This window comes from Crocodylus porosus, unplaced genomic scaffold (assembly GCF_001723895.1).
Source record: "Crocodylus porosus isolate Cpor-Errol unplaced genomic scaffold, CroPor_comp1, whole genome shotgun sequence".
NCBI classification, from domain to species: Eukaryota; Metazoa; Chordata; order Crocodylia; family Crocodylidae; genus Crocodylus; species Crocodylus porosus.
In genome coordinates this window covers 35896318-35919456 of record NW_017728949.1, presented here as the reverse complement: position 1 = coordinate 35919456, position 23139 = coordinate 35896318, and the positions used below count along the sequence as shown (strand labels likewise).

General features: G+C 41.0%; 1 protein-coding gene across 1 annotated transcript in view; it reads left to right on the top strand.

Annotated features, from left to right (window-relative positions):
• Positions 1 to 540: 540 nt before the first annotated feature.
• Positions 541 to 23139, top strand: part of ITGA4 (integrin subunit alpha 4) — a gene marked incomplete at its 5' end in the record, with an annotated part of 56543 nt that continues 33944 nt past the window's right edge. Inside the window, 8 exons of the mRNA XM_019554100.1 lie at positions 541 to 667; positions 12192 to 12298; positions 12397 to 12529; positions 14917 to 14984; positions 15619 to 15748; positions 20349 to 20434; positions 20777 to 20839; positions 20932 to 21069. Of these exons, the coding sequence (XP_019409645.1) occupies positions 541 to 667; positions 12192 to 12298; positions 12397 to 12529; positions 14917 to 14984; positions 15619 to 15748; positions 20349 to 20434; positions 20777 to 20839; positions 20932 to 21069 (852 nt within the window). The remainder of the gene's footprint in view (positions 668 to 12191; positions 12299 to 12396; positions 12530 to 14916; positions 14985 to 15618; positions 15749 to 20348; positions 20435 to 20776; positions 20840 to 20931; positions 21070 to 23139) is intronic.

Below are 23139 nucleotides of genomic sequence, written 5' to 3'. Positions count from 1 at the left end.
AAGTCCGGGGCGCTCCTCGGCTCCCCAACTCCCTGGAGCGGCCCCCGCCCGCCCTGTCTCGGCCCGTGAGTGCTCCTGAGTCTGCCGGGGCTTCACCACCCTGCTCTGCCTTGACCAGGAGCGCACGAGTCGGGTCCTAGCCCTGGTGGGCCAGAAACCATGCCCCAGCGTGGTGTCATGGACCAGCTGTGTAGCTGCGATGAAGCTGGACCTGCTTTGCAGTGCAAGACGTTGGGGATGAAGAAGGCCGTGCATTGGAAAGCTCACCAGCTACACAGTTGCTGTGGTCTGGTCTGGTGTGAACTTCATCCCTGTTGTCCCAGTTGCACTGATTTAAACTGTACTTGCAAATGGTCACATGTGGGGTGCCTTTGCTTCCCTCAGGATCTTCTTCCAGGCTTGCCACTGCAAAACAAAAGGTAGCCAACTTCAGCTTGGGGCAGGTAGCTTCTGATAGAAACCCAGTCTGTGCATGGTGGGGTGGGCGGCAGTTGAGCACTTGCATGTCCCTGTCAGTTGGCATGACTGTTTTTTCTTACTTGCAGGCTAGTGGCAGGAGCCCCCAAAGCAGACTGGTCTGCAAACAGCTCTGTGGTCAATCCAGGTGCAATTTTCAGATGCAGGATCAGGAACAATCCAAATGGCAATTGCGAAGAGCTCCAGCTGGGTGAGTCCAAGGGTGGTGCCCTTGCACCTGAGAATGGTGTTACTGCTTTGGTAAAACAGCTGCAACATTCTCAGCAGTTATAATTAAACACAGCCAGAAAAACCCCTTAGGTATGTATAAGTGAGTGCATACCTTGGATATTCCCTAACAAACAACAGTCACAACTGGCTAAATGAACTAGTAGGAGAGAGTGGGTTTTTTCCAGAAGCAAAGTGAAATGGTTCCTTTAATAAATATTCTCTCCTGCACTCTTTTGCAAAAAAATAGATTTAAACAATTCATCATTGTGAAATATCAGCAATATAGTCCAGTTTTGATTAGACTAAACAAACTTTCTTGATGTTGGTGTATTCAGTTTAGTGATGAGTCTCCACGTTCTCTTATAAATTCTAATCTATGCATCAAAATGATACATCTAACTTTCCCTAGCATGAAAGACCAGTGCTCTTATAAATTTAAATGACCAATAAATAATTATTTAAAACATAGATCCTAAAAAAGCTCTTCTTAGACTTGGAAAGGACAAACTATGCTCGAATTTTCTAAAGTTATTCCACCTCTTAATCCACACTACAGTTAGATGGTAAGCTAGGCATTTTTACACACAGATTTCTGGTAGATCTGGGATGATTTTTTTTTTTTTTTTTTAAACTAATAATAATAAAAAAGTTGTTTTGGAAAACAGAAATATTCTGCAAATTTAGGTTGAATTCACTAAATAACGAGACAAAAGCAGAAAATTTAGAAAATGTCAAAAATACTTCATTTCAGCACACGTGTTAAAATAGTAATTGAGGAAATACCAATATTTTTTACTTTTCTCAAAACAAGGGAAATTTTGTTTAAATGATCTCAATATAAATAATGTAGTAAAGCAACCTGAAGCAAAACACTGTTTTTCATTTCATGTGGTTTAAATACTTCAAGTTGACACAATAAAAAAAATGTTTGCTTTTCTCATTTAGCTGAAGACCCAAAAACTGTTTTCAGTTTAAACCAAGTTGATTTTTTTTTTTTTTTTTTCAGTTTAACCGCTGGGTTGAGAAAACGTTAATCGCCCAGCTCTGGGTGTCAATCGCATAGATACACCTGTGGGTATCTAATTTCAAAGTGTATGACTTTGTAAAAGTTTGAGCAATAAGTCTGTTTAAGATTACAGGTTGTTATGAACATATCAGCAGTTTTCTGCTTCTAATGTCCTTGAATAAAGTCCTCTTCAATTTTTTTTTTTATCCTGTTTGTTTTAAGACCTGCATAAGACTTGGTTTAGCTCCCTCTTCTTCTGCAGTGCAGGTCTTCCATAACTGTCCTATCCCACTGAACTTGTCAAACTATTGGAGGTGGTTAGGGAGTATGGGACACAGCTTTCACGAACTTTCAAACCTAAGCTTTAGAATTCATTCTTGCCAGAGACAAGGATCATGGTTTCAGAACAAAATGAAAATTCTGTGTGTTGGCATTCCTCTGTTAATCCTGCACGTGCATCACCATTAAGGTACCCTCAAAACATATAGTTTATTGATCTTCCTTATTTTTCATATAAGCAGGGAAAGAAGGTTAAGACACTAGGGTTTTTTTATACATATAGCTGAGAAACGATCAGATGCTATGTTCTTGATGAGCAGATTTTAGGTATGCAAATCTTTGCAAGGATGCAAAGAAAGTGATCACTCACAGACACTAAGTGGTTCTTTTTCTGAGAAGCTTGGTTATGATACTGAACACAATGAGAACCAGAAATAATTGAATCTGAAAGGGCTTGTCTATACATAGTCTCTCAAAATTTAAAGCAAATCAACTAAATGGGTTAAATCAATGCACACAAATTAAAATGCATAAAACATACATGTACATGCTCTCACTAGGGATATCTAGAGCATATAGCTTAAATTATTTTACTCCTCAGATATTGCCTTTGTGATATTCCTTGCTCATATTTGTAATAGTAAAGAAGCCCATTAGATGGTGTTAGGAAGAATCACAGGTTTTTCTCATAGATGCTTAAGAATGAAACCTCATGTGCAAATAGACAGGTGCGTGTTTGAAACATGCCGAAGGCTACTCTGAATGAGTAGGTGCAGAAGCTAAGGTATTTTAGGTCTTAACTGTGATATTAGTGTTCAGTAAGAACAGGACTTCTACAGATGCGCCAAGTTTGTAGATACTTCATCTTTTTATGACTGCCTTTTTTGTTCTTTCAGTTTGATCACATATATGGCAAGTCTTGATTCTGATTTTATTGTTTTGTTTTGAGTTTGAAAATTGGTGTAAGTTACTTTATTGATAGGAGGAACAATAGTTGTTGTAGCATAGGTCATAAATAATGTTGGCCCTTTACTACATTTGCAATGAAATAATTTTTTTTTAGTTAACCTCCTACTAGAGTCCCAGAAATGTACAGGTACTTAATTGGATATTAGAGGATTCTTCATATAGCTGGGCATCTATAGTAAAAAGATGCTGAGCATTGTGAGCTTAAAACTGGGACATATCCTTAGCTACTGTTCACCAAATAGATATTGTAAAACAGCCCCGAAACTAACATAATTGGATAGCAAACGATACTCTTCCTACTGGGAGTACTCTGTGTCACCCATCTCTCTAACTGTGAGCTGGAGGGTTCTTGTTATTTTAAAAGAAGGCAGCAGGCTAAGCTAGCTGTGTGGGGCTACAGCAGCAGGAGCACAGGCTAGCTATTAATTAAAAAGGGGAAACTCCTGTTTTGGTTGGAGAGCCACATGACAGGAAGTGGGCAGGGCTTTGAGGCATATAAGCCCAGGACCTGAGCTGGGTAGGGCACTCAGTATTAGGCAGCCTAGCCTGGGTCAGGGATCAGAGGGCTGGAGAAGCAAACAGCCTGGTCCAGGGTCATGGACCAGAGGGCAGAGACAGTGAGGGTGGTCCAGCCTGGAGTCAGGAACACTGAGGGCTGTTCCAGAGAGAGAGACTCAACTGGAGTTGTCTTAAAGGGGAAACCCACCCCATAGAGTTAAGAGGAGAGAAGTCTGGAGGATTGTACCCTAGGAAGAGGCTACCCCGGCTTCTGGAGGCAGCCCCTCTTCCCCTCCTCCCCACCCCCTGCAAAGGTCAAGTCATGGCAGGAAAGAGATAGGAGGTAAAGCAAAACCAAGGAAAAAAGTTGGTAGGCAGGTCTGACCGCCACAGGACATCAAAGAGGCCTGGTGGCTTGCCTGAGCCTGTCACGCTCTCTGGTGATTCTCCAGGGTAGTAGATTTATTACTAACAGCACAGGGCTGTCCAGGTCTTAGCAGCTGGAGCTATCCCTTGAAGTCATAGGTGGGCTTCATAATATAAGAATCCTAGAGCTATTTTATGCTATATTGGACTGGGTTGGCTTTACCTGCAAAGGTGATTTCATTGCAGCCTTGCCCTTCCAAAAGTGCAGCTATTATGAATATAAATTTCACCCACTGTTGTGTGTGTAGGCCACTGAATGTAAAGGGTAGCATAAATTATAAATATAACACTAAGTCTTCGTTTATGTGCTTTGCTTGATCAGTACATGTAAACATTCTGGACTGCAATAGTTATATAGGAGATGAAGGCTTTTAGACCTGGGCAAACATGCATAGTATGATGGTTTCGGGTGATGTCCTAGAAGAGCCATCAGGCCTTTCCTTCTGAATGTCCTTCACTTCCGGTGGCTTCACCTGGACTTGAGCAAAACCTGTTTTAGCCTGTTAGTATAGTTTGACAATGGATGATGGAGGAAGTCAGTCAGTGAAATTGCTGACACGGGTGGAGTAGGGTATTTTCAACTAAGCGATAAAGCGGAAGAATGCCCTAAAATAAGAAGTTATTCATGTTATTTTAGCATAAGAAAAAAAGGAGAAACTTACTCTTAATTCTCCTTCTCAAATTCTTACTATAATCAGCCTAGAAAAACATTGCTCTCTAGCTCCCCCAGGTGAACTATTACAATTGAAGACAAGTCTTCTGCAAGTATTCCTTTGGAATGAAACAGCAAAAATTTGAATTGCCATTGTTCACACTTCTATTATATTAATGAACTTATTGGCCAGGGAGTAGGATGAAACTGTAAGAGAATTTTGTGAAAAACTTCAAAATTGAGCACAAGCGGACAACTGTACCAGCAATATGACTGCAAGACTTCCACTCATTGTAGCAGGTGCTGGTCCCAGGGGTGGCTGTGATGCCCCCTGGTGCTCATTTGCTCCTGCTCTGCCCTTGCTCTCCTTCACTTCTCCTATGCCTTGCTATTAGATCCTTGGAAAGGAAGGCTGCCCCAGGGATCCCTGATCCCATGCTGCTGTTCAGATTTCACTACTCAGTGCTTTAAGGGCTTATTACATGGTTCCAACCATCCTTTACACCATGCCTCTGCCTTGCAGAAGTTATTTCCTGGTGCCACTCCTAGGTCTATACCAGCACCCAGTCTCCACCACTGCTGGGACTAGCGGTCCCTATGCCATCAACCTTCCTGGCCGCCTCTGGACCTCAGGCTGCTGTCTCTGTCCACTCACACCTGGGCACATCACCCATTCTAGCTACTCCCAGGTACCTAGTCCCTGCCAGACACTTCTCTGGTCCAGTCTCCACTCCATTCCTGAGCCCTGGCCCTGCTCTGGGGCCTCTCAAGGCCACCACTGCCCCGTAAACCACCAAACTGCCTTGTCTTAACCCCTGGGAGTACAGAGTCTCCCTCTACTGCTTGCTCAAGTGCTTCTTCCATGTCAGCTCTTGAGATTACCTGCCTCAGCTCTGGCCCTGGGTTTATCTCTGTTAAATCCCACCCATTTCTGGTAAGGTACTTTGCTTCCTGCTGACTTGGTTCCTTTCAGACCTGTACCTTAAAAGAATAGGTGTGCCTAGTGCCCATTACACTCATCCAGTTGGAGCATGGGAACAATATCAAATGGCACGCTGCCAATAAAATTATCCACTTCTATGTACGTGTCGGAATAGTGGAGTGAACTGCTATTGCAGTTAGAAGGCCGCAGATTATTCACATTAAATGATTCATTTGGAATTTAAAAAAAATGTAAAGAAAATCCGGATGCTCCATCAAGTAAAAGCTGAGTTCCTTGGTATTTACTGTCATTAAAAGTAAACAAGTTCCCTTCCATTCATGAATCTTGATATTTTAATTTCTTGTGCATTGATATGGCGTATTGTGATCGCTGGATGTAGTAGATTTATTAATCTACAGAAAAGAGAAGCTTTGGTTTACAAGTTTTGCAAAGAGACGAAGGCAGATGTCTGTATTAAATAAAATATAATTCAGGTCAGCGTTAGAGAGGGATAGAGACGGGCATAGACAGATTTTGTAAACTTGTGCAGGTTTTTTTGAAGGTTGGAAGGCTAGTCGTGTGGGGGAAATGAAATCAGCCTATTGATGGGACATGTTCTGGGAGGTTCACTAAGTGTGGACACACTTAGCATCTTTTTAGAGTAGAGAGCCTTTTTTCCCTTCCTGACCTCAGTACCTGCAGTCAGGAGTGTTTTTTAACTTGAGGCCTTACATTTGACGATGTTGCTACTGTGGAGTTTCACATGCTTCATGATCTAAAATTACTACTGTGCAGTTTACTCAGACTGCACTCTTATTTATCTTTACAACAACTTTACAAGATCAGTATATGCCACTTCCCCTGTGGCACACAAGCTGTCATTTCCCTTTTGGTGCTTCCAGCAGTGCTGCTCTTTTGCCTTTGCCCCCTGAAGCAGTTTTGCTTTTCACCAGATTAAACACTGCTAATAGTATGCCTGTCCTCATCACCATATCCATAATGCTAACCCCACACTCTTCTTGCTTACATTTATGCTCACAAGGGACTTATCCTGTCCTTTCCTTACAGAATGCTTCAAAATCCTCCTTCTCTTAGTAGTGGGAAATTAGAGACTAAAGAAGGAACGTGGAGCTAGAAGAAGTGTAGGAAGCAAACAAAAACAGCTGGGAAATCAAGAGAGGATAATAGAGCATATGACTAAGGACAGTTTAGAGTCAGAATTTGTTAGAGCCAAGGGGAAGGGAAAATAACTACATGAGTAAGGGGTAATATAATACAGGGGAGAAAAGAAAAATGCCTTGTTTCACTGTTTCTGAAGGCCTTGGGGATATCTAAAATGGATGACCAAATAGAGCATTAAGCCAAGTAAAACCTTCTTTGTCTCTGACTACATTCTGTTTGGTGTAATGAAAATTTCAAGTGTTGAACACTAGATAATTTAAGAAGCTAGTCTTCCCTTCTACTTTTATTTCTAATATCTGTATATAGTCAAAAACAATTAAGAACAGAAACAGTTAGGAAGAGCCTTTCCCATCTAAAAAGAAAAATTACCGTTAGATATGGGGGCAGGGAGGCAAAAGGCCTTCCAGCTAGAGTTTGAGAAATGTTACTTACAAGCTGCAATTAATTCTAATGTTAACTAGAATTATGATATTTATTTTAAAAGTGTGCATTAGAATGGGAAATGTGTAGACATTCTATATGATATTACACCAGTTCCTGAACTGATATGAAGTGGTTTGTTAGATCAGAGAGTCTAGCCAAGTCAAAGGGAACTGTGGTTAATATGTACACATAATTGAACTTCATGAGCAGGTAAAGACTTTCTATTGCCAGCTTTAAGATTATTTCTTACCTACTTGGAGCTGCACAGGAAGACTTCCCTGATGCCATGTGAAAGGTTGGAGGAGTGGAATAAGCTACCATCGTGTCCCTGATCTTCTGGATCTTGAGATTGGCACTGTGGATTTAGGGCAGAGGCAGGCAAAATACAGGCTCGCGCTGGCCTGCCAGCTGATTAATTGCATCCAGCCCCATAGATGGCTGCCCTTCTTGCACTCTGTATGGGGCTGAGTCCTTCCCGCTCCTGCCTGGGGCAGTGCCTGGTGTGTTCCAAGCCTTCCCTGGCAGAAAGTGCCAGCTCCAGGCACAGCTTCTGGGCAGGGCTGCTGTTGCCGCTGCCCAGGGAGCTGCTGGGCTTCTCTGACCTCCAGGGACGATGACTCCTGTTCCTGTTGCAGTACTCTGAGCAGCAGGTAGGAAGAAGAAGCTACAGCACTGAGTGGAGAGGGGTGGGCTCTGCCTGCAGCTTGCTGTGGTTCTGCTAATGGATGGCTGGGCAAGAGGTCGTGTGGATAGAGGAGGGTATGAAGGAATATGACTGCTTACAAAGCCCCACTGGGCAGGCATGGGACAGGCAGATGGAGCGGGAGCAGCAGTTGGAGCCTGTGCAGCCCCAGGACAGGCAGGTGGTGTGGGAGCAGCAGCAGGAACCAGCATGGGCTTGGCACAGCCCCGCCAGGCAGGCATGTGGGATGGAAGCAGTAGCAGCAGCAAGAGCCAGTGTAGGCTTGGCTGTAGTCCCACTGGGCAGGTGTGGGACAGAGACCAAGAGAGCTGGTGGTGCCAAGCTCTGCTCCCTGTTCCCCCTCCCCTCTCCTAGGGGCTTTTCTTGCTGCCCACCAATGACAGCTACTTTCCCACCCATTGCAGCATGCAGTGAGCCAGGCAGGCACCACTAATATTCCTCCCCCTTCCTCCACCCGTGAAGGGGCTGGGCTCAGCCACGTCACAGTGGACAGAGGGGAAATCAGACTGGGGAGGAAGCCCCCCACATGCACACCCAACCCATATCCTACCCCCCCACCATATCCACAAATGCACAAAACACTATATCACACACTCCACCATACCCACAGACACCACCTACACCCCCCACACATCCATACTCCCACCCCCACCATACTTGCACCCCTCCATACCCAACACTGCAACCATGCATGCACTCCACGCCAAACAAGACCCACACTTGACACCCCCCATACACATAGAATCAGAAAATCATAAAAAATTAGTGTTGGCAGGGACTTCAGGAGGTCATCTAGTGCAGAGGTTCCCAACTCCAGGGCCATGGCCTGGTACAGGGCTGCAGAGGGTTAGCTGCTGGTCTGCAGGAAGGTCGGCTGCTGGACCAGAATTCTGGAAGTCACTGGCATACTGCGGAGTGGCAGCCAGCCCTTTTTTATACAAAATATTAAAAAGCGTTGGCTGCTGCTCCTTAGTATGCCAGTCACTTTCGGACTGCAGTTTGCTGGTCCTCAGTTTGCTGGTCTGTGGTCACTTCTGGTCTGCAGACTGGCCCACGGTCACTTCCAATCTGCAGTTTGCTGGTCCACAATCTAAAAAGATTGGGAACCCCTGATTCTAGTCTAATCCCCTGCTCAAAGCAGGACCATCCCCACCTAGATCATTCCAGCCAAAACCTCAAAGGATGGAGCTTCCACCACCTCTGGGTTTCAGTGCGTTACTACCTTCCTAGTGAGAAAAATTCTTCCTAATTACCAGCTTATGCTTCCCTTGCTGCAACTTGAGACCATTGCTCCTTGTTCTGTCATCTACCACCCCTGAGAACAGTCTGGCTCCATCCTCTTTTGAGCCCTGCTTCAGGTAGTTGAAGGCTGCTGTTAAATCCAATCTCAGTCTTCTCTTCTCCAGGCTAAATAAGTCCAGTTCCCTCAGCCTGTCCTCAGAAGTCATATGTCTCAGCGCCCTCGCCATTTTTGTTGCCCTTTGCTGGACTCTCTCCAATTTGAATGCATTCTGTCTGTAGTGGGGGCCCAAAACTGAACACAGTACTCCAGATGTGACCTCACCAGTGCTGAATAGAGGGGAAGAATCACTTCCCTTGATCTGCTGGTAACACTCCTACCAGTGCAGCCCAGTATGTCATTAGTCTTCTTGGCAACAAGGACACACTGCTGGCTCATATTCAGCTTCTTGTCCACTGTAACCCTCAGGTCCTTTTCTGCAGAGTTGCTGCCCAGCCAGTCAGGCCTGAGCCTGTCCTGGTACATGAGATTGCTCCATCCTAAGTGCAGGACTTTGCACTTGTCCTTGTTGAACCTCATGAGATTTCTTTTGGCCCAATCCTCCAATTTGTCTAGGTCACTTTGAATCCTAGCCATATCCTCCAGCATATCCACTACTCTCAGCTTGGTGTCATCTGCAGACTTGCTGATGGTGCATTCTATACCATCTTCTAGGTCGTTGATGAAGACATTGAACAAAATCGGCCCCGGAACCACCTGAGGGGCACATCCACACATATACCACCCCTCTCACACACCCCACCTTCCACCATACCAACGACACATCTAACAGTCTCACATACCTCAACCACACATCTGACACCCCCACACACATACACCCCACAAACCTCAGCCACACCCACACTTACACCCCCCACACCCCTTCTATACCTTGACATACCCCACCTGCACTGTACCCACACACCCCCAAACCACATACTCCCTCAACCACACACATCCCTTCTACCCCTCCACACACCCTATACAAGCAAACCCCACCCCTCACAAAAGGCGTACTTTCTGGGCAAGGGGAGAGACTTCCAGTGGCAAAGGTCAGGGTTTAGGGGGTGGGACTTCCAGCCACAAGATGGGCAGGGCACCTATCAAGGAGAGGAACTACACTTGTGACCCACAATGCCTCACCAAAACACATTAAGCGGCCCTCCAGCCAAAAGAATTGCCCACCGCTGCTTTAGGGCTTGCATAGAAAAGTGAGTAGAACAGACATGAGGTAGGTAGAAAATGGTATACAGAAATTGTCATTCTCATCCTTCACGGAAAACACATAATATAACCTTTAGCTGTATTATTTATTTTATCTGGGGGAGTCCCTATTTTGATAAAGTCAGGAAGACTCAGTGGTCTGGTTAAAAGATACTACCCCTATAATAAAAAGTAACGATGTGAGAGAACAATAATTTCAGAGAGCTTTTTCTCCTGCAGAGGGCCTTCTCGATTATTTTCTGCCAGGAAAAGAAAATCCAAAGGCCAGGACAATTCTACTGTCAATTTAATGTTTTCTCAAACTATTTCCAGTATCATATGTCCAAAATCCTTTTAATAGGTGATAATTCTGAAAAATCCTTTGATTACCTTTGAAAGAGACTAAATATGGTAACAAAAGAAGTCAACATACCCAGTCAGTAGAGGGTGATGATTTTTAAATTGATTGATTGATTTTACAGATAACTAGATTTATTAGAACTTAATAGCCTATAAACCAATGGATTATAAATACATTTCAGCTCTCCTGGGAACTCATTTTTCCTTCCGTTTAAAGTAGAAATGTGTTGTGGTAGTCATTGATCTATTCTGATGCCCTCTGCTGGCTAATTAACATTATTTACCCAGACTTTCTGGGTTGCTTCGTCAGTAAAGGAATTTGTTGAATTTGATAAGAGTTAAGCCCCACCAAACTCTGTTACCTATTTTTCTTTCAGTATTATGTGTCTGTTAGTTCTGGTAAATGAAACAGCAAAATGAAATTTTGAAGATATTGTATTAAAACTTTTTTCAGTGTCTTAGTAAACATACAGTGGGCACCTTCAAAAAGAAAAAAGAAAAAATATTATTATATGTAATATAAGTCTTTCGAATAGAATAGAATATTTTAATGCTTGCTTAAAGTTATTTTCTTCACATGTGGACTCCAGTTTTTGGGGAAGAAACAAGAATTTGCCCGACTCACAAGATCACTATTTATTATTTTTGCAGAACTTCACTAGCTACCCACATTTTTAAATATAAGATAATGCATTTAAATAGAAGTAAAACTAAAAACCACCTTCAAAACTGTATACCTTCTATTTCTGTAAGGAGGACCAAGTACAAAAGTATTATACCCATATTAGTTTCACATCCGAAACAAATTCTGCAATTAGAGGGATCTGATTTTATAGGAATAGGAACTTGGAATATGACTGATTCCTAAGCTCTGTTGGACAGAGATGTGACTAGGAAAATGGGTAAATTGAAAAGATTTTCATTACAGATTAGAGTTTAGATCCAGTGGCTTTAGAGAATCAGCAGATATTTCAGATGAACACCTGCAGATTCCATTGTATGGATCGATTTGGAACTGGGAGTTCAATTTGGTGTGATGGGTGATTCAGACCTGAGGTTTGGACTCGCAACTAAGTGTGAAAAATCCTCCTCTCTTGGATTAACTGAGTACCAAATATTGGGCTTTAAATTTCCTTGGCTAAAAGCCCTGTTTTTTATAATAAGATATCATGGTGTTTGTGATTAAATTAATTAAAAAAACAGTGGCTCATTTTTAGTACTTTCTGTGAAATCATGCTAGGGGGTTGGGCTCTACAATACTACAGCTTTTAAAAAATGATATACTGCTTATGTGACAGTGCATCTGTGCTCACCTTTCTATCTTCCTCAGTTTCAACAGTGATGGAAGTACCATAATATAGTCTCTTTGTATCTAGTAGACTCTGTTTGGGCCTGATAGCTCTATGTATTTCCTGTGTGGCACCATACTTTCATTTACAAAAAACTGTGAACTATACTAATATCTTTCCATGGGATGTCCTATATAAAATATTTATGGGTATAAGGCCTACTGATAACTATATTGCATAATAAATTGTGTAGAACTTTGGTTTATTTTATATATTCTGTTTCTGTTAATTCATTATCCTTTTCCTGTTCCAGGCAATCCTGCTGGAGAATTTTGTGGAAAGACATGTTTAGAAGAGAGGGATAATCAATGGCTGGGTGTTAGCATGTCTAGGCAGTCAGGAGAAAATGGATCCATTGTCGTATGTATTGTCTTTATTATTGAATACCTTTTATCATGCTCCCTTCACCATTTTAATGCTTTTTCACATCGCTTTTGTTTGTTTTTATTTTTACATAGGCCTGTGGACATAGGTGGAAAAATGTATTTTACGTTAAAAAAAATGAACACAAACTTCCTTGCGGTTTATGTTTTGCTGTTCCTTCTGATTTTCGAGTACAGTTGAGTAAAAGAATATGTCCTTGCTATATAGGTAAGGAGAGAGTTTGGTCGTTTATAGTGTTTGATTATGCTGGTTTATTTGATGAGGTGTAAACCTAAATGCTATTCTGAAACTAGAAGAGCACAGCATAAGCTACTCTATTCTTTACCTTCTACCTGCTCTGGGCAGGCTTTCTGCTATCAGGCAGAAGATGGAATTCTGGCCTATGGTTTGTGTTTTTTGGTGAAATGCTGACTGATTTGAAGGAAAGTTGATTCCACAATTAAACGGCCCAGATAGTGTATCTGGGCATTTGCTTAGGGTATGGTCTCTAGCAGAGCATACATCTGTTATAAATAGTGCAGTGCAAGATTCAGTTAATCAGTTTGCTTCATCAACATATTCAACATAGTGTCTCAGAGTAGATTAGAAAGGGCGTCCTGAACAGGCCACTCAATAACAACTGAAGCTATCTGAGGCTTCCAGAACATCTTCTGAGTCTGAATCCTACCAGGCCTTGTCTCACATTCCACTCATACTATGCAAGAAGAGACCTCCTTCCATTCTGCCTTGGTAGATTTCAGAGGAGGAAAGTGAGGCAAGAAAGGGAATCAAGACAGAGAGAGAGGATGTCTTTGTCCTTATAATGCATAGGGTGCACAGTGCATAAGAGGAATCCCTGGGTATTATGTCATGTTTCTCAAGGAACAGTAAATACATCTAGTAATCGTATCACCTAACCGGAGAGGCAGGAGGGGGCAGATAACCTGTTCTTCCCCACAGGCACTGATGAAGAAGCTCCTAATATGCCACCTTTCTTTTTTAATGCCAAAGATCATTAAAGTCACTGGCTGGATCATGATTCCATCCTGTTGGTGGGGCAGAGTTGTGGGGTAAATGAGAGAGAAAGATTAGAAGTATAGTGCTAATAAAGAAAAAAAGCAAATTGGAGCTGAAAGAGCATGGATACTGATGCTTGTATAAGGTGGGCAGACAGTTGCTGGGGGGAGAGACTGAAAACATGAGAAAGGAGAGAAAAATGAAGGATATAAAAAGTAAGAAGACTACACTGGTATCTCTAATCTAGCTCTTTTAAATAATGAAGCATCAGGAGGAAACAGAAAAAGGTCCCACATTTAACCAGAGATACACTAACAGTATTATGGCTTGTATCTGTAAACTCTCTGGCTAGGGACAGACATTACACATAAACTGGTTTAAGTGATCAGAAACTAGTTTAAGCCTGTAACAGAACTGATGTTTAGTGCACATAAACCTATTTGAAAATGGCTGAAACCAGGTTGAAATAAACCTGGTGGTATGTAACATCAGACTTAACTGATTTGGGTCAAACCAGTTTATATAATGTCTGTCCCAGACCCCTTGCTGGTGTAAGATAAACCAGACTCCCCCAGCATCCCAGCATGCTCTCTGGGCTCAGCAGGGCTCTGTTCCACAGCAGGGCTGGCTCCTCCCCGCTGCAGCCCTGGCACAGACTGGGTTGTTTCCCTCCTCCCCCTCACCACTACCTACTAAACAGGAATTCCCCCCTTCCCTCTGCCTTGATAAGAGGTGCCTGTGTATTAGCTAGAAGACCACATGCTGGCTATGGTCTGTGCTGAGTCAACAGGTAGAATGAACAGGTAGCTGGTAATGTCCCCCTGTTGTTTTTTTAAATGGGTGGTAAACACTGAGTTAGGGGTGATAAACACTGTTATCAGTTCCCTGCTGAACTAATCAGAGCATCTTGCTGGGGCCTGGGCATGTGCAACCTCAGCTCAGTGCAGTGGTAGGGAAGGGAGAACTGCTCCAGTGCCCCCTGGCTTCTAGCCTGAGCCACTGCAGGCATGTGTCTGCATGTCTGGGATGTCTGTACAGTTACAAAGTGATATAGCCTAGCCACGTTAGACTAACCTACAAAGTTTGACTCCATTCAGGCTCAGGCATTTTGAACGTCTGTTCCTAGCCTCTATGTATATAGTTCCTAACTGTAATACACAACCTGGGCATCAGGGAAACTCCCATGAAAAATGTTATTCCCATCTGATTATGCCTGAAGTTATAAATGGGGTGGGAAGAAGGGTGTTAAATCTTCTAGCATTTGCTATTCAGGGAACATCTGTAGTGACTTTTCACTCTGATGTGCTATTTTGTGGAATAATTTATAATTAAAGAGGTAGTTAGCTTGAAAAGTTAGTTCTGATCAAGCACGGCATTTTATCTGGAGTTCATTTTTCTCCCATAGTGCACTAATATTATAAAGCTGAAGGTCATGCAGTTTATTCCAATTCTGAAAACCAGTGTTCTTTTCTTAAAAACCTTTAAACTGGTTGAATTTTTTTCTTGACTTCCAAGTTAGAGACCTGCAAAGAAATTCTGGAATTAAGAACTTCTCAAATGTACTGAAGTTCTTAAGTAATTTTTGCTTTTATATTCAGATCATGTGCGAAAGTTTGGAGAGAACCATGGATCATGTCAGGCTGGGATGTCTAGTTTTTACACTGAGGTGTGTATTAAATATATTTGTTTCCTATTAAGAATTAAGTAATAATTTAATTTGAATTACATTTGTAAAATGATTGTAGACTCTTACATTTTTTTTCCTGAAAAACTAATCAAATTTGTTTATCATATCATCGGTCATTCCTTTTGAATGATGCTTATAAAAAAATGAGTTGTGTCAATTGTCAGTATGCCAAGAACATAATGTATCATGGCACTGTGCTTTATATTCAAAATTGCTGTTTTGTAAAGTATATGAAAATTATAATAGAGCATATTTTTATTATTGAGAATATTAACACCTATAAGGCTTACATTTTAGGCTATAGAGAGAGACTAATTTATACATTTTATATTATACTGTAGGAATGTAATTTTTAAAATATTCTTCCAAAAATGGAAGATACTGTTTGCTGCCTTGAAGTTTTCATAACTTAAGTTGCTTAGAAGTAAAAGAATAAGAATATTTTAAAAATGTAAAATATTACATATGATCTGCATCTAATGTACTGATACGAAGCCAGATACAATTCTAATATAATTTCATTTACTTCAGAGAAGTTATACCAGGAATGAATTTGACACATCATGCTTATATTCAAAATAATAGATACATTTATACTTTTATTTTCTTACAGGATTTAATTATAATGGGAGCTCCAGGATCATATTACTGGACTGGTTCTATCTTTGTTTACAATTCAACTGCAAATACATTTCGAGCTTACACAGATTCAAATAATCAAGTGAAATTTGGAAGTTATTTAGGTATTTAAAATATTTTTATAAATCTGTTTAGTTGATTCCCTGCCATGTACGATTAGGTTTGAAATGCATTCTGAAGCAGCTTCTTTCTTTGTCAAACCTGGAAATGACAATGTTGCAGACATGTCTAGTGATTCTATGAGCCTGAAGGTAGCTGTCTTGAACTGTTTTTGTTTTAAGATTTCTCTAGTCTCCTCATTGGAAGTTCTTTAAACATTCTATTTATGGACTGTTTCTAATCATTGCTTGAAATCATTTATATTCTATCTTGTTTGATTTTAAAATGGACAGATATATTGGCACGGCACATATGTTTATAGGTGGTAAAGCTTTGTATAATGATTATAAGTGTCAACCACAACTAGAAAAAGCAAACTTTGTACAGTATGTAAGGTTGTTTCATAAAAAAAAGTATCAGTTATGGAAGCTAGTCTAAGGAGCAGTACTAGATATGGTCCTGGGAAGTGGATTGAGACTTGCAGTTTGTTTCTAATGAAGAGCATGCCTGGATCTCAGCACATGAATATAAGTCCACCTGCAAGCATTCACAGTGCATAGCCCTACTATGTCAGTTTGATGCTAGGATTGCCAAGGGGGGGCAGGGGTTGTTCAAGGCTTCTTATCATGTCACTGACTTGAGCTACTTTAGGAACTGACCTATGATGGGCTTTAAGAGAACTGTTTAGCCTTTTGGGACTCTTTGTGAAAGCATTCATAGACAGCTGGACCAGTTCTGCTTCTGTAGCTTCCTTGCATCTGTCCATACTAGCCATTTGAAAGACATGAGTGCAGCACAGTTTCTGCTTTTGAATGCACTGTTATCTGCAGGAGAATGCAAAACATGAACTTTCAGAGATGCTGGAGGCAGGCAAACTTTGGAAGGCGGCGATGGATCTCTAAGTGGAAATCATGCATGTTGGATCACAGAGAGCAGGGCTGGAAGGGACCTCATAAGGACATCTAGTCCAGCCCTTCCTCAAGGCAGGATTGACCCGACTAAACAATCCCTAAGTAGTGTCTGTCCAACATTTTCTGAGGCATAGAGGATGGAGATGGGCTTTTCTTTGTGTCCACAAGGGACAGGACTAGGAGCAGTGTCCTCAAACTGCAGGAGAAGAAATTTAGGTTGGGGATTAGAAGGAATTTTCTGACTTTGAGGGTGGTCGAAAATTGGAACAGGCTACTTAGAGAAATTATGGAATCTCAATCCAGGTGGCAGCTGTGGGTGGTCCCTGCTCGCTGCCACGGTGCCTCCCCAATCACAGGAGGCACCAGTTGTTTATGGCTTAAATTTCACTGTAACCCCAAAGTCCTTCTCTCCAGTGCTAGAGCCTAGTGAGTCTGTATTTGTGCATGTGGCTATTCCATCCCAAGTGCAGGACTTTGCACTTGTCCTTGTTGATTCTTACCTGATTAATTGAGGTGAGTCTTCAGTCTATTCAGGTCACTATGGATCCTAACTCTGTTCTCTGGCATATCTGCAATTCCACCCAACTTGGTGTTTTTCACAAATTTGCTAAGTGTATACTTGATCCCATCATCCAAATCATTGATAAATATAATAAACAATACTGGAACCCAGGACAGACCCCTGCAGAGCCCCACTTGATACCTCTTCCTAATTAGAGATTGAGACATTGCTGACTACTCATTGAGCCCAATGATCCAACTAGTTATGTATCCACCTTACAGTACTTTCATCTAGTTTATAGTTCCCTAAATTGTTAATGAGAATGTTGTGCAAGTCAGTGTCAAAAGCCTTGCTAGTGTCAAAGTGTATCGCATCCATTGCTCTTTACACTTCCACAGAGCTTTTCATCTTATCCTAGAAGGAAATCAGATTGGTCAGGCATGCCTTTCTCTTGGTAAATTGATGCTGGGTGTTCGTGACCTAGGTGCTTTATAACGGATTTCTTGAGGATCTGCTCCATGATATTTCTAGCTATTGAGGTTAGGGTAACCTTATTGTAGTTACCAAGATTATCCTTCTTCTCTTTCTTAACAGTGGGCCCTATATTTATCCTTTTTCAGTCATCTGGGACCTCGCCCAACTCCTTGAGTTCTCAAAGAATGCTCTTCTTAGCCAGTGGCTCTGAAATTACCTCAGCCAATTCCTACAGTGCATCCCATCTTCAGAGTAGTCTCTAGGGGTATGCAGGGCCTGGGGCATATCAGCCTAAGCAGGGCCCAGGGGAGAGGGGTGGGGTGGTGAGTGGCCAGAGATAGCAGCAGGCACTCGGCAGTGGTGGCACGTGGCAGCTGCGGCGGGGCCTATGCGGCATTGACCGTGGGGCCCACCGAAGCACAGGGCCCAGAGCAGTCGCCCAGATCTGCCCCACATAGGGACAAGCCTGCCCATCTTGCACTGACAACTAAAAAGCATGTAGCTTCTCTAAGTAATCCCTAACCTTTCTACTGTTGCTCTAGGCTGTTTGTCTCCTCTGTCTTTTGTTGCCAACTGCACTAGTCATCTCGTAGCTGCCCGTATTTGTGAAGACTGAAGTAAAAAGCCATCTGTGCATTATCTGTAACCAGGTTGTCTTCCACTTTACATAAAGGACCTACTGTTTCTCTTGTCTTCCTCCTACTGTCAACAAATGTGTAGAATCTCTTTTTATTGCTTTTTATGTCCCTAGTCAGTTGCACCCAGTATAGAAAGAAGATAAACTTGTATCCCATCCTTTAAATTTGTGTAGATAAAAGCAGTGTGAATAATAAAGGCACAAAGTTTACATATTTTTCATATGTTCTATGATAGCTAATCTTTATAACAGTAGAAACCTGGGAACTGTGTTTATCATGGGATTTTTTTTAAAGCAAGTTCATTAGAAATATGAATGTTTACAGTTGGAAAAAAAACAAAATAAAGGTCAGAGCAGAAAAATTAAGGTACATCCACTTAAGTCTGATTTTTTTTTTTTGTTGAATAAGGGAAAACTAGATGTTGACCTTTAAATGATAAATTATCTTGTTTCACCCCTTATAGCATAAAATATTCAAAGAAAATGCTGGCATATGTGTTCCACTTGACTTCCACATGGTCATTTTGGCAAGTGTAAGATTTAAGGCACAACCCTGTTCTGTAATCCTAGTTCATTTGGCTCCATTGATTATAATTTAGTAGATGTAAGAGGAGCAAAGTTGGAGTTAACGCATTTCTTCCTCTATCTTAGAGTGATCAGCTTGTTTGCACCACTGCTCACAGATAGCGCTAAGGGATTGTTAAAGCACAATTAATCCTTAAATGAAATGTGAAATATGAACACAGACAGCACAGTGTCCTAAAATCAAAGTCTAACTTTATTAGTACAACAAATACTATTTTAGCAGTTTCTGTATTCAGAGAGAGAAACACATTCAGTACAATAATCTCACCCAATCCCAGATGTTACTTTGCTCAACAGAAAAGACAGCCGCTCAGTTCCTGAAAGCAAAGGGTTTATCAGGCTGGAATGGTCCAGACGGGTGTCGAAGGCTTATTTATGACAACGACACCTAACTTTCCTGCTTTCCCCTTTTATGCTTTTCTTCAATTTTAAATAAGATATAATATCATGAGCACTATGAGCTCTACAGAAACAAGTCAGGGTCAGCTAATAATCAAAATAAAAAGTTAATGAGGCTATACAAAACTTAAGCAATTATTAAATAAGGTTAAATATAAACAATACTATAATTCATCACTCTATAAACAGGTGCAACTTTAAAGCATAAAATACAACGTTACGCTCCCACGCTTGTGTCCCATACTGAACTTTGAAAGGCATACAAACAGCTAAGTCTGCATGGCTAAAAAAATAAGCTTCTGTCCTCCCAACGCACCTCTCAGAAGTCCTTTATACCAGCTGTGATTCCATTAGTTAGGAGGGCCCTACACAGACACAGAGGACTACCCACATGGATTCAGTTGTGTAGGGGACTAGGGGGCCAAAATTGGGGCAGTAGTATTTTCTTATCAATTTTTGTTTTAGTGGCTTATTGTATTTGAGATTTGGGTTGTTCGTAGATGAGACTTTAAAAAAAATGCAGCCCAGGTATTACAGATGAATAATGATCAAGCACATTTAAAATGAAAAACAATTTGGATAGTGGTTGAATGAAATTTTTTGCATTCTCTTACATGAACGTTGAACTAGGTCAGTTTTTTTTTCTTACCTGATGGACATTCAGATGGGATAATGGAATGAGTGTGGCTAAGTAAAAGACGTGTTTCCATTTTTAAGTGAATTTATTTTTTACCAAAAAGCCAGTAGTTAAAAATGGGACTCTTTCATTAGATGGCTATTCTTAAACTATTTACTCCTGATTGCTAGAACTCATATCGGTGCTTCTTGCTTTTGTTGACTTCATTTTATGAAACATAACATTTCTATGCCAAATTGCCATTAACGTTCATAAAATCGTACTTCATTACTTCAGAACTCATCTTATTGAGTCATGTGTTGTATGAAAAGAAGATACAGTATTAAAAGCAACAGATCATAGTTTTTATTTTATGTACACACTGTCATATATGGTCACTGCAATAATATTATGAATATATTTATTCCCCTAAAATCATAGTTACCGTGTATGTATACAATTAGTATATTTTTATTTACAGGATATGCTGTTGGAGCTGGCCATTTTCTAACACCAACTAGTATAGAAGTAGTTGGAGGAGCTCCCCAACAGGAGCAGACGGGTAAGGTAAGAGCTATTTCTTACTGGGTATTATGCATTTTACTGTATGTAATTCTCTTAATTGGATCAGTGCAATAGAAATAAGGATTGCAGTTGGAGGAAGCTAAGGAGTATTGCTCTAGTTCAAGAGGACATTGTTGGTGAGAAGGAATGGAAAGGAATAGAGCAGAGTAGGCCATATGAAACTGGAAAAGTGGTACTAAGAATGGACCTGGTCGAAAATATGGTAGTGGAAAACCCTATTTAAAGGGACCTTGACATGTGGTGTTTTTTTTCTGCCACAGCATATTTACTATTTCATGCAGTTTGTGAAAGTATTGAACTCCCTATCTGTTCTTTTTATTTTAGGCATATATTTTTAGCATTGAAGCGACGCAATTAAAAATCCTGTCTGAATTCAAGGGTAAAAAGGTAACCTTTCACATTAATTAGGTACATGTTGTGACTTCCAGTGCATGTTCTGAAGGAACTGAAGGTTATGGACTTCTTGTGTATGTGCACAGCTTGGTGCTTATTTTGGAGCTGCTGTTTGTGCGGTGGATCTCAATGCAGACGGCTTGTCAGACTTACTGGTTGGCGCTCCAATGCAAAGCAAAGTCCGAGAAGAAGGCAGGGTTTACGTTTACATCAATTCGGGGTCTGTAAGTATTGCTTTTAAATTTAAAATTTAGTATTTGAAATAAAAGTAATTCAACAATCTAAAGAGTTTTCTACTTTATCGCATAGGACTCTTGACATGATCAATTTGGACAATAATTATAATATGCCCAGCACAGAGGTATTAAAACAAGTGGTTTAACTACTTTTTAGTAATCAAAAGCCTATTTTATGCTAATACTAATAAATATGTAAAAAAACAACAGCAACATGATTTGGGTGTGTGTGTGTGTGCAGCTATATCTATATTAAAACTACTGTTCAGAACAAAAGACTGTATATACTCAAATATAAGATGTCCCATCCAATAACCGGATTCTCTATATAGATAATTTATAAATTTATTAAAATTTTCCAGGGATAGAATCTAATTATTGGAGGGTTGCCTTGAATTTGCCCCCCTCACATGGCCACAGCAGAGAAAATAAATCTGGGGGTCAGGTAGCTCCATTGCCATCTTCCTCCCTCTTGCCCCTTAAGCTTCTTGCCCTTGCAGCCCTTTCCCCCATTCCTTACTGTCAGACCCTGCTCTCCCTGAGCTTGTGGAAGTGAGGGACAAATTTTGAAAACCCTGACCTTGACATAAATGGACCTGTAGTAATTCACTTACAGGAAGTTCATTCAGAACTGATTCAGTTTACTTTTTTTTGGAAACAGTTACAAGTTTTAGCACAGGTACTCCACAAACACACTTTTAAGCAGCACTTTTGTACCTTTTTAAGTAGAGTAAAGACTTTGCGTGGTATTAGTCCAAAGCCAGCAGGCTTGTGATTTACTGTATAGTTCATTGGGTTACACCCCAGCAGAATCTACAGCGTTTTAAGCCATGGTGTTCCCACAGCCTGCTGCTGCTTAGTATGTGTGTATATGTATTCCAGGTAGATCGTTTGTGAGAGTATGTGCTAATTAGCCCATCATTCATGACTGGAACTGAGTGTTATCAGGAGTCCTGGGATCGTTCAAGATTTTATATGCAGATGAGGCACGGAGCAACCTGGTCCAGCTCCAGGAATGGAGGGCAGGACCACACTCATCATACACAACAGGCTGAGAGAAGGGGTGACAGTGGGATTCTGGGTGACCTATTTGGAGCTCTGTGGTGATGTTTACCATACCTTTAAGGCTGGTAAAGAAACAGGAATCATTGGAAATAGGAAAGAAAGGTGCAGCTCAGCTGTGGAAGTGAAGAGGAAGTTGAAATGTATTCAGTGTAGTGGCTCACCATGATTTTAAAAAAAAGGTGATGCTGAGGGGGCCTGTGCACAATGGGCACTACTATATATCTTATTTGCACTAGCTTATCCTTATGGTAGGTTCCCAGCAGTATGTTTGCCCAATATATAGGCTATGTGTTTTATAGTTATGCTCATAGTTGGTTTGAATTACTGAGCACAAGCAGCTTTTGACAGGAGCTTAATGGTAGAAATTGTGTTGAATGAGGCTTCTTTGTAAGCAAATATAAGATAAGGGACTTTTTCCCTATGCTGATTGGTAGGGGAAAAACCCTTATCTTTATATTTGATGTTAAAATAGAGGGAAAAGCAGCACTATTTTATAATAATTAGTGATATATACATTATCCAGTTGCATTCTCTTTGTATGCAGTCCACCATTGATTTGCTTGTAATTCTATAACGATATTGGAGGATTCCCTTTTTATTATCTTCACTGACTTTTTTTTAACCAGTGTGCTCAAAGTATAAGTAGACATATTTTTCTAGCTGCCAGCCTGCAGTCTAGAACTTCTGCTGGAATATAGTAAGTCAAGCAGTGTTCAACAGCTGGATGTTTTCAGAAGGGACTGCAACAGAAGAAAAGACTTTAGTTTCCCCTCTTTGAACTGTGTTTATTCTGTAAAGCTTAGAGTGTATGGAAAACTCATTCACTGAAATAACCATTTGTGATTCTGAAACCACACAATGATTAGGCTATTTTTACACATTTACTTGCACATAGTAAAGCCAAACTTCAAGCTTCCTTGCTTATGCGATTTATGTATTCTGTATTAAAGGATGTATGATCCATATAGAATGTATCTGCTTCAAGGTAGCACA